The sequence below is a fragment of the Hirundo rustica genome, chromosome 2 (genome assembly GCF_015227805.2).
Source record: "Hirundo rustica isolate bHirRus1 chromosome 2, bHirRus1.pri.v3, whole genome shotgun sequence".
Classification (NCBI taxonomy): Eukaryota; Metazoa; Chordata; class Aves; order Passeriformes; family Hirundinidae; genus Hirundo; species Hirundo rustica.
The window spans coordinates 82,459,476-82,471,996 of NC_053451.1; the positions used below are offsets into that span (position 1 = coordinate 82,459,476).

At 39.9% G+C, this 12,521-nt stretch overlaps 1 protein-coding gene across 1 annotated transcript in view; it reads right to left on the bottom strand.

Moving 5' to 3' along the window:
• Positions 1-5,133: 5,133 nt before the first annotated feature.
• EFNB2 (ephrin B2) overlaps positions 5,134-12,521 on the bottom strand; it is a 45,526-nt gene continuing 38,138 nt past the window's right edge. Inside the window, exons 3-5 of the mRNA XM_040056532.2 lie at positions 11,427-11,519; positions 10,560-10,673; positions 5,134-8,957 (exon numbers count right to left, since the gene is read on the bottom strand). Coding sequence (XP_039912466.1) covers positions 8,575-8,957; positions 10,560-10,673; positions 11,427-11,519 — 590 coding nt within the window. The 3' untranslated portion in view covers positions 5,134-8,574. The remainder of the gene's footprint in view (positions 8,958-10,559; positions 10,674-11,426; positions 11,520-12,521) is intronic.

Here is a 12,521-nt window from a genome sequence, read left to right on the forward strand (position 1 = left end):
GTTTTATCACTGCTCCTCATAAGAGGCTGAAAGGACAAAGCTACATAAAGAAGTTGACTGCCACCAGACTGGTGCCCTGACAGTAAAACCATCAGCCCTTTTTCCTCTCCAGTTTTGAGCTGGCTTAAGGAAACAAACCAAAACCAAATATTGGTTATTGCCAAAAGCCATTCCATCTTTTTCAAATATGCTCACTCAGTTTTGTGCTGCATATCAATAACTGCTTCTTAATTCTGCTCAAATGATGCTCTCCAAACTGAACTGCTTACACTTTTCTGAGAAGAAATTATAACATATTCGATAATCTTTCTTAAATTACAAGAAGCAAGACAAAGCAATCTGGGATACTTTTAGCTAAATGTATTGATGAATGGAAATGTAAAACCAAGCAGATTGAAACGAGCTATATTTAAATTGTATTTAGGAATTTTACTGCATGCTATTTTCCTTCAGATGCAACTGAATAAATACAAAAGGAAGAGATAAAGCCATATAAAAATTCAAACTAAAGCTGATTGAAAAATAAGGGGCTTATAAGAAAACATACTCTTGGTACAGGGACGGTTCCTGTGTTCCATCAGAATCTTATTTTTTTCAGGAAATGTCATCACGAGCTGAAATCATATAGGCAGGCATATAAAGGTAACAAAGCTTAGGGCAACATTTGAAAAGAAGCTTTCAGGGTGAGTAACAAAAGCTTTGTCTAGAAATTAAACCTTATTTGGGAAGATATGAAGCCCCAGCAAGGGCGGGTGTGATGGGCAGGGTTGATGTGATGAGCAGGTGACCAGGGCATGTCATCTTGGTGTGCAATAAACAGGCTGAAGGAAAGAAGCCAGCATTTACTCATCAGTGGGAATTCAAGAAAACACCTACAAGCCCAGCCATATGAATCTCTACAGCTTAAACACTGTTTTGAGGCCTGGAAAAATTCGGATATGCTTTGTTGGTTACGTATGAAAAGAAAACATAACACATAATGAAGCGAAAGTGTGAAGCAAGGGCAGCACATGTATGATTTTTAACTCTTTCATCATAATTTGGATTTCCCCAAATCTTGAGATCTTTCAGCGTGACAAACAAAGGGCTCTTTTGGTGTCCTGGCCTCACATCCTCCCATATTTCTCATGGCAATGAAAGCTGAAGTGCTATTGATTCTGAATAATTACTAAATTATTCATGTGGTCATATGCTTCCAACAGCTGAGCTTAAAGACAGTTAAAATTAGGTATGTTGAACGAATTAAGAGATTTGGAAAGACTAAAAACATAGCATGTGGGCAAGAACAGATAATGTAATAACACTGCACAGCTGACCTGCCTGTTATGCATAAAGAATAGAATTGAATGCAGGAGTAGGAAGGAATGAGTTTAAATATTAAAGAGAGGCCAAAAAGACTCATTAAAAAGTGAACAATTTTTATTACACATTTGCTAGTAATCCAACCTACTTTTAATGAACAGATACAGCAAATTGCTGACAATATTCAGTAAAATACAAAATACAATTTTTATGGCATTGGTAGAAGTCTTTTATAAAAGCAAGTCACGGTTGGTATGTTTTTGAGTACAATCTTCATAATATTCAGAACAACACTCTTATAAAGTATTTTCTCATAGCTGAGGGCTATAATAAAATCTAGTTTAGTATTGCTTATGCATGTGCAATTCTGAACCATGATATGTAGGATCAGATATCAAACTGAACTATGCTAATTTATATCCACTGAAGGTCTGATCTAGAAGCAACTATCCTCCCACCCTCAACAAATTCCCCATATCATTAATTCAATAACTGCACTTCTTCAGCAGTCTAAGTACATGAGTGTCTTTCAAAGCACTTATCAAAAGATAAGCCCCTGTTCCAGGGGCTATGACAGCTGTGCACAAGGTCCTCTGCATTCTGGAGTTTGAATAGTCCTACAGTTATTCAATTCTTGCAGATCCTGGATGTCTTTTTCACAGGATCCCAGGCTGCAGAAAGCACTGAGTTCTGGGCTGGGTTCTCCACTCTATTTAGGCTCAGTCTCCTCTCAGTGTCTAGCAGGACAACCTGGCCTGATCTCTCCTACCTGAACAAACAAGCAATACTTATCAAATGTTACACTTGCCTTTCATTTGTCAGCACTTTTTTCTGTTTGCTGTTACATATTTCCACCAAAGCCCTTCCCAGAGCTGTGAAGACCCTGTTTCTCTCCCTCCCTGCACAGTCGCCACCTTGCTCTGATTTCTCCCTGGATTTTGTCATTGCAGATCTCCCTGAGCCTCCTCCTCAGAAAGGCACTGCCCCCTCACACACTTTCCCTCTCTTGCTTCCTCCCTCTGTTCCACAGGCCTTCCTCCAGAAGCAGCCACCAGCAGCTCCACCTCCTCATTCTCACTGTGTATGGGCAGGCTCTTGCCCCTCCTTCTCAAGAGGATTTCCTATGGATTGCGTTTTGCCTTAATTACGCATCAAAGTATTTGCATGCACCATGTGAAAGACGGCTTTATTTGGTTTCATAGACGATAACTCAGTCAGCTGAATCCAGCACCATTTGGACTATGAATAGCATGATCATTAATACCCTGTGGTATACGCTCCAACATTCATCTTTTTCCAAAACAAATATTACTTGATTTCTGGTCTGATGCTTCACGTAATAACATACCAATTGTATAAGGAGTTTGTTTGGTGTTTTTAAACCCTGGGCATTTTCCCCACCAAAATCTGTATTGTGGCTGTGAAGATGGAGAGTGGCAGTTAGAAAGACTGAATTTTCATTGTCCTTTATTTTGCTAAGCACTACAAAATTTTAAGCTTTTCTGCAAAAAGAAAATTTATGATGCCCATAGAATCAAAACGAGCGTGCTGCTGACTGAGTGAGCATTTGATCAATGCACCACAGCAAAACTAAAGAGACAGGCTGAACAAGAGGTACAACGTTTTAAACCAAGGCAGTAACACTGTTATGTTTACTTTGTGAAGCCCTATTTTATATAACAGATCCTAATTCCACTCTAGATGGATAACTACTGTGAATTATAATTTTATTTTCCACTTAGTGGAGCCTATTGACTTGGACTAGCTCTTGCCAGAGAACCAGTTTTGTAATAAAGGCAGTAAATTCTGATTTTGTGCTTGTTTGATAATTAATAGTGAGGTGTCAGCAGCAGGAAAAAATGAAAGGTGGTTTTTTTTTTTTTTTAATTTTTTTCCTCTGCAAGTCATAAAAGATGGGTAGTAAGACAATGACTCTGCTGAGTGTCTAAGGCATCTTTTACTAAAATAAGTTCAGCAACTCAGTGGAGGTTCTGCTCGGTTTGGGACGGTATGCGTGCAAGGCACTCCTATTAACAAAGCATCCTTGGCCCCAGGCATAAATATACATAGTTATTACACTGGCAACGACTTTTCCCTCCTAGTGGAGACACAATTTATAGCAACACCAGTTTTCCCTTATTGCTAAGACAGCAGCAAAAATAGGTGTCCATGGGTGTCAGTACACATGCTAGTTATAAATATATACAATAATACGTTTATTATACTTGGGAAAAGAGGCACAGTAATGAAAATGCCATGTAAACTTGACACTGTTGAAGTATTTGTTTATCAACATCTTCCACTGTTCAGCAAGGATTAAAATAAAAACAATAGCCTTGGCCTTAACTAAGCTAGAGCCACAGCTCTAACAGATGGCTGTGCCAGACAGGCTTTCAGCGTAGACCAGACCTGAGCACCTCACAGCAGATGACAACGTGGGAACCCTCACGACAACCCACCGAGATCAGCAAGTGGGATTGCCTGTGTGCAATCATGGAGTAGGGAATGAAAACACAATCCAGGCGAGTATCTGTGTGCTTAGAGAACACAAGGCTACCTTCTTTGGAGTGACTTAGATGTAAATAGAGGATTAGGCCCAAGATGTTTCACTCTTACGCCTTCTGATGGACCACATCTCACAAGGTCCTCTGTACCAGAGCCAGGAAGCAAACCTAAGTGCCACTGTAACTTTCCCTTTAAGGTCAACTTCCAGCACAGATTCTGTAAACTGGATCTCTAAAATGAGCTCCGTCTGCAAGAAGTCATACTAGTTCAACCATCTCCCAGTCCAGGGAATTTCTGTATGTCCTATTTCAGAGTACGTGTGCCATTGCAACATGCTAAGTGTCTCTGTCATACAGTCATTTTTCTCTGATTATTCAGAAAATAATAAATAATTTGACAAATGGGAATTGCATGACCCATACTACAAATAGCTAACTGCGTTTCTTCCATGAAATTTCTATGGCTAATTGGCATCTGTTAAGAGTGACAAATGCGTATTTGCCCTCTGTAGACCTTCCCACCTGTTACTCCATGGATGATCATATCATTTATGTGCTGCTAATGAATGGAAAGGCACCTCACTTTCAGGGTGATTGGGCTTTGTCAGAAAATTAAGGCATTATTTATTAAATGAATTTGTTACCCTAGTGAAAATTTAGGGCAGCAGAACCACACATCTTGTATTAAGGCTTGTGCTACCTGTATGTTGGCCCCCGTCTCCCCTACACTGCAATGGAAGAACCATGAAGAGATGTCTTGACTTTGCAGCACTTCCAACCCTTCAATATCATCCCAGCTTCTTCCATCTCCTGTCCCTGCTCGCTCAATCCTGTCACCCCATGCTCACCGCTTTGCCTCCTCAGGAGAAACAGTGCCCAGAAGGCTTCAGGTTTTTTGTTTTCTGTGATTCTGCCCACAGACTACAACCACCCCATAATGTCTGGGAATTATTTATGTGGTTATACTCTCAATTCCAAGATCATCCAAGAAACCTGGTTACTGCATCTGACTGCAGTTCACTGACTTCCAAGGGCATAAGATGCCCAGGTGTTTTCTAAAATCTGCTGATATATGGAAGAGAGAATTTGAAAGAAGTAGGTTAACAGAAGTCAGTGTACTCTAAGGAGATCTCCTATAAACCACTAGCAATCAGGCTGGAGAGAGGGGGGAGAGGAGAAAGGGAGAAACAGGAGGGAGGTAGATAGGCAGGCAAGCTTGGTGACTTTCTTATTTATTTTCATCTTTAAAAAAAAAAAAAATGCAAAACTAAAGAAAATACTTAGAAGGCAAGGTTTCCATAGGAAAAAAATATTTTATTTTTTTAAGAACAAATTCAGTTTGAAACAGACGTGGAATGTGATTTTCATAATTTTCATTTTCTGGGAACTAATTGCAATGTGGAACTAAAGCAGATTTCAAACTTATGACCGGCTAGTTTTAATACAGAATGAAACAAACAAACAAAACAAACAACAACAAAAAATAAAATTAAAAAAAAAAGAAAAAGAAAGAAGAAAATATTTATAACTCAAGCGTAATACTGTGTTACTTACAAACTGGACAAAGAAATTCTTAAATAAATATTCATGGTACACAATTTCAGCACAAATATGCGGCAATTTGGCAACCTTTTATATAATTTTTTCCTCAATACAGTGCAAAGGGGAATGACACTGCCTTTAAACAAGCTGTAGCTAAATACATTGCAAAATTCAAATTTTATACAAAACATCTTGCTCAGACTTTATAAAAAACCAACATTGCTCTATATACACAATCTGGTTAAGAAAAGCCTTGTTTATCTTGTTTTCATGTGGGTTTTTTAATTATTTAAAAATGTGAATAAGGCTACTGTAACACCCCAAATCCATATACAGTAAATCTGAACCTATTTACAGCATCTTCACTTAGACATGATGGTGCAAATTCCAATTTGGGTGACTAGGGATGATCATACAAGCAAGGCATTTACAGTAACTTTTCAAAGCTGGACCAACGTCAAAGAAAGGAACAGTTGGTAGATTGTCATAATTCGGCACCAGACACAAAACAGACGCACAGTACATTTTTTTTTTCAATTGGTTGCAGGTTGCTCTTGAGCAATTCGTCTGATTTTTTTTTTTCACAGTTTAGTATGTAGCTAGAATGTAACCAACTGATGAAGCATAGATACGAATTAATAAAAATAAGGATCAGTAACCCATATTTTCCCTTTCTCCCCCTCCCCCAAAATAAAATCTTAATGACTTACAAGAGAACCTTGTATGGATGGATTCATAGAAAAGAAGGGTTGTTGAAAAGAATTACATATGTACTGTAGTTAGTCACCATGGTAACCTTCCACAGAACCATTGGTTGGAATTCTTTTTGTTTTTTGTTTCTCGCTTTTGGACCAACATTCCAACATTATTTTCAGGTTCAGAAAACAAAGAGAGTAATCATTTCTATGACAGATGTTTTTATTTCTTTTTTTTTTTTCCTCTTTTTTTTTTTTTTTTTTTTTTTTTTGCAGGTGCTCACCGGAGGTCTGAGAACCCTAAAATGCTGTTGCTACATTTTCTTTCCAAATCAGAAAGCGAAGTGTTACCATAGTAACATGACTATGTTAGAAATGTCTATTTGCATAGCACATATAAAAGTAGAGGTTTTTTTATTTCCTCCCTAGGGGGGGAGCTTTAGGGGAATAGCCATGCTAAAGAGAAAACTTTAACCTGAAACCCCCCTCTATGAACCTCCGCAAAATCTACAGAACACATCAGCCTGTAAGGCGAGGGAAAACACACCACAGAAAATAAATGCCGGCATATCTTGTTGCTGTTAAGTATTGTGATGCTGTAACACTGAATTCCTGATATTTTGGACCTTATATTTTCTACTTTTCTCTTACAAGATGCTTTGGATTTTTTTTTTTTTAACTATGCTCCCACTGGTGGATAGGCAAGTTTTTCCAGAAGTATTTAAAAAAAACCTGTGCGCATATGCATATGTATATATACACATACGTATGCATATATAGATTCATATATGTGTGTGTATGTAAGTAAAATGATGACAAGTTAAGACTATGTAATTGCCGCAAATGAATTTCACATCTTCTGGTGTAGATTCTGTGCAATCTCAAAATATATATTAGTAAAAAAAAAACCAAACCAAAAGTAAGAAAGAATGAACAAAAGAAAAACTCTCATTTTATATCCCTTGTGTTCTATACACCTATTATAAATAAGACATAATTTCCTTCTCCATCTCAGTGTCATAATTTATTTTACTCTTACGGACTGCTAGAGGTCTGCCATATGTGCTTTAACTTTGCAACAGAGCACCAATGAACTGCTGTGTCAGTCAGTACCTACACTCACCGTGCAGGGACAGCACTACAATAAGCCAAAGTGCCAAAAGGGTCAGTCACAAAGAAATTCTGCCTTACTTTTAGAGATGAGCAAGGTTTTGTGGTTTGTTGTTTTTTTTTGTTTGTTTGTTTGTTTTTGTTTTTGTTTTTTTCCCCACAACTTTATCAGCAATAGAATTATAGCTCACTTGACCCATTGGCTTATAATCATCTTGGTCACCTGGCTCTCTGCTGTTTTCTTAAATGCTTTCCCTGTGTTTAGTATAATGTGATAGTTTAGCAGCTGAGTCTGCTTAAAAGTCATCCAAAGCAGACTACATTTTTGCTACAGCTTCAAAGCTGTGTATTTTATTGCCAGTACCACAACAGCCCTGCCCTAATATATCCTCAGCGGCCTGCTATTGTCTTGTCTTCTCCAGGCTTGTTCACTAACAATACCCCTTTGTTCTACTGTATTGAAGGTACTATTTTTTCTGCACACTGGTATTTGATAACCATGAATTCCTTCAAATGCAGCCTTAATCCACTGCGCACGTTAGTGTGTTTTCTACTTGCCTCTTAAAACTTAGCATACCAAAGTGCTGTGCTACCTAAACACATTTTTTTTTTCTTTCCAGCTTCTATTTTTGAGGCAGCAATATTCAATTGCAACTTCAATCAGCCCTTCCCTCCACCACCCAGTCCTGCTCTTGACTTCGTTGACAGCCTAACTTTTTGGCTGGAAGGCTCCGTACTATCAAACACAATTTTTATAAATGCATTACCCATTCAAGTGAGGCTGCTGTAGCAGATGGATGGAGTGTGGATCTCCAAACATTAATGTTCCATTAGTGATTCAGGAGGTGGAGTGAAAGGAAATCTTATGTGAAGGATGGCAGAGCCCCGGATAACAGAAACAAATGGAACAGTGACGGACTAAAAGCAAGAGAACTTTAACAAGTCTTACTTAGACACCAAGGTCTGTGTGACAAATCCAGTACACACTGAGAGAGACACACAAAAGTCAGAAGATTGCATTTCAAGCTTGATATATCCTAAAGCACCTTCCCAGGATGCCTAGAGCTATTAACATCCACGGATTGCTCCATCTTCCCTTGGCTTTTGTACATGCCTGAACGCCCACAGCACATGGCTTTGAGGATGATTAATGTAACAAGAGTACAGCAATCAGAATGGGCATCTTCTACATAAAAGTCTTCCAGCTTTTAGTGAATACTTATTCACCGAGATAGGAATTCTACAGACTAGGTAAGCTGTCCAGCTCGCGTCGGTTCCTGGAGAAAGAGCTGTTGCCTTCTCCCCCCTGTGCTTAAGTCAATGCTAGCGCACAAGGCGTCATCACAAACCCCAACAGAAAGCATTTGACCAGTGAGTTTCCTCTACAACTCAACTGTACCACAGAGCTGGTTGTGTGTTTCTCAGACTTTGTAATAAATGTTCGCTGGACTCTGAGGAGGCATCTCTTGAACTATGTACACCGGATGTCCATAGTCGCCGCTGACCTTTTCATAGTGGGGGCAAAAGACACTGTCTGCAGTCCTTAGAGGAATGATAATGTCACTGGGCTCAGAACCATTGTTGTTGCCACTGCGTTTTGGGGTGGCTAACGTACTAAGTGATAGAGTTGTCGTGTGTTGCGGAGAATGCTTCCTGTGTCTTCTCCGGTACTTCAACAAAAGAACCACCAAAGTGATGATGATGACGATGAAAATGATGCACCCTGATGCAATCCCTGCAAATAAGGCCACCTCTGAACCCAGTATACTGGAATGCCCAGCCTTACTGCCATCTGTGCTAGATCCTGGAAAGAACGGAAATACAATAGACAAAAGTTATTGCCATCCTGTGACCCATTTACGTTGCTTAAAAATGTGTAGAGTAAGCAAGACTGGAAGAATTAACTGACAGCTAAACTTTGACAAACCAATTACCCTGTTAGATAGCTAAATGCAAACAGCCGAAGTCAGCAATCAATATAAAACAAGACTTTGTGCCTGTTGATCTCACTTTTGTGTTGCTCCCAAACCACCCTGTTTCATACATCATCATCCATCAGTGGCGAGAACTGTCACTGACAAGGCAGCCTTTGATGCACACGGCATCTTTTAACAGATGCTGGCCAGCCCCAGGCACAAGAGAGGGGTGGGAAAGGACTGGAAAAGAGAACAGGGAAATGACAATTCTCAGAACAACTGGTACTGTTCAGTGCCACGCTGTTCCCTCTACTATTTTATCTTTCGCATATTGATTTAAGTTAAACTATCCTTAGTGCCTCCTTACATGGACTCCTCTTGCTTGGAAATGAAACTAAAGGGGCTTGTGGCAGCATGGAAGACAGGCAAAACGGCTATGGCACATCTGTTAGTGTTAACTTACATTTACTTAAAAGAAAACAATACCATGCATTTGGTAGTCAGGAAAACCCCACGTGCTGAACAGCCTGTCGAATATTTGCTGCTCATCACATCATCATATTATTTGTCACAAAAATTACATGCATGCTCATTGACACTTTTTCACTTCTAAGCTTGAACCTTTTTCCCTCTCTTGATGCTCACTCACACTGGAAAAATGATACAGATGCTCCCTTCACATAATTGTTAACTCTTCCTACCAAAGCCAAAGTGGCTTCAGGGATCAGCTGAAGCCACTCACTATATAAATGACTCCTTAGCCCAGTAACTGAAGACAGAACTGGCAGGAAAACTTGTGGCCTTTTTTGGGAAACCCAGAATCACCTGTCAGCAAAGTTTTGCTTCCTAGTGTTACTAATTACTGAATTTTCTTCTGGACAGCTTGAGTCTTAAGAGTTAAGTTTTCTCTAGTTCACCCTATGGGTGAAATGCATCCTGAAGGTATTTGTTTCAAAACATCCATTTATTTTGTTTAGATGATTATTTAAAAAAAACACCAAAACCCCCAAAACTTTACATTTAGTAGAAGACCAGCCATACATGTCTAGACTTTATATGGTCAGCTAAAAGATCAGGACATTAATTATAGATGCCTTGAAATAAACTTTATAAATGGCTGTCGAGAACCCTTTGTTAATGTATTATGTGGGAAGAGAAAGAGACTCGCTTATCTGCCAGAGTACTCAATGTGAGGCAGAAGTGACCACTGTAAAGCTGCTTAGCAAATATCCTATCCAAAAATTTTCCTGTAAATGAGAGACACTGTCACAAGATGTAATTAACTTCTATAGCAGAGTGGAAGAGGGGAGAGAATAGCTGTTGCCAAAACTTGCAGCTCCCACACATTATCCACCAGAGCAATCAGAAAAGGCTTTTGCTTCATCTCACGATGAAAACATTTGCTTTTCTGGCACATTAATGGTAAAATAAAACACATTTGGGGACAAAGGAGGAGAAGATCTTCCCAGGCAAAGTCCCACCACACCTACCTGAGTGGTCCTTCACAAAGGGGCTGGTGGTGGAACTCTTCCCGTTGGTGCCAGCTTCCTGCTCGGGGCGTTTGGTGGGATCCGTGTGCCGCGGCTGCCCTGCCGAGTTGGGATCTGTGGGAGAGAAAGACGACTCATGCAGCTTTGGCACTTGACGGTATGGAGCCTTACAAGCTGGCTCTAGGTACCTCGTGAGACAAAAATGGTTTAACAGAAGAACCTTTATGCAAAGGACTGGGAGATATAAGAACGTCATTATCCTTTTAAAGCAAAATGGTTATATTCGTTATTTCAGGTTTAAATTGTGAGGCCATCTGCAGAAACTATAGGGTCTCCCGTAATTGGCAAGAAAAGCTTTGCAGATGACGTTTCAGTTTAACTGAGGAAGTTGATTGACTACTAAACCAACTTCTACGTAGAAGAATAATTCTTTCTTCCTGCACAATAGGTTATCTATATGTGACGAGACAATGAACAAAAAGCTCTCTGTAATCAGAATTCATAACAAGCAAACTATAGAAATATTAGCTTCCCTCTTTTCATGTATTTTAAATAATTCTGAGCAGCAGAGTTGTGGCTTTTGTTTTTAAAATAAAAATAAAAATGACTGAAACACATTACTCCCAGGTGACCTTTCCTTCTAGGGATCTCTCCAACGAAGAGATCTTATTACACTAACCCTCCTTCTGTAGAAATCTGTCAGTAGCCGAGGAAGAGAAAATAGGCTTTGCTTTCAGACTATAAGGGAGGAATGACCACACTAGACTTGACTGACTCTCTGCTCTACACTGCTAAAAGAAGCCTGAAAACTAAAAAGGACATTGAGACCGATCAAAGTGATTTCATGAAACAGCAGATGGTCTTTACCTTGTCCAACTTTCATGAGGATCTTCATGGTTTTTGTCTGGCACACCCCTCCCTCCTGGTTATCCAGGCCCTCCAAAGACCCATTTGATGTTGCTGATTAAAAATAAAAGAAAAATAAATAAAAATAAAAATAAATAAAAATCAGGAAATCAACAGGCAAAGTGATGTGAACATGAGTGTCTGAGAGCAGGGATCTTTCAATCTACCGGGACCTGTTCTTGTCGCTCAGGCTGACCTATGGAAAGTTGTGAAATGTTGAAAGCCAAAGGAATGAATACACTGGTAAGCTGTACAATATATACAAATGGAGGAATGTGTTATCAAGGTTTCAAATTTACCCAGCAGCCTTTTATTTTCCTATGCACAATTGACTGACTAACTGACTTGGACAAAAACACACCATCTTGCTAAAAAGGTGATGGAGTCAGCTGAAAAGGAAGCTCTGGCAGGCTCAGACGAGAAAAGCACTGAGAAATCATCCTTTTTTTTCCACTCCCAACAATATCTTTATAATCACCATGTTACACCTGCTTCCTCTATTACAAATACCCTGCTGGAAGAAGTGAACGCATACAAAAGACCCAGGTGAAAGCTAAGATTCTGAACTGATTGGAAAACCATTTAATATATTAAAGTACAATCTCATTTTTCTCAGCATTGAGGAGCCTCTGCGGGGGTGGGTGGCAAAGGGGAATACGTTCTATTCTCAGGGAAACCTTTCAGCTCATACAAACAACAGGGTGCTTTCCTCTGTGTTGATATTGTTCTTGCTTATCTCGGTGCCAGCTGGAGCCACGCGATCCGGGCTCAGGCTGACACTGCCGTGTGGTGTGAAGGCGAAGCACCACTCCCTCCGAGAATCCACAACACTGAATCACGGTGCATGGGTGCGCCGATGCCGCCCCAGCCAGCTGCTGGTTGCAAAACAGCTGCTGGAGAACGATTCGGGAGCTCCTCGGCAATAGGTATTGCAGCCACTGCACTGCACTGGCCACCAGGAGCAGACAGTGGGCTCTGGATTCACTTTGCAGGGAATGCACTGGGCATTCTCCTAGCCTAATTGTCCTGGGCATGGAAATTTCACTGTCATTTCTT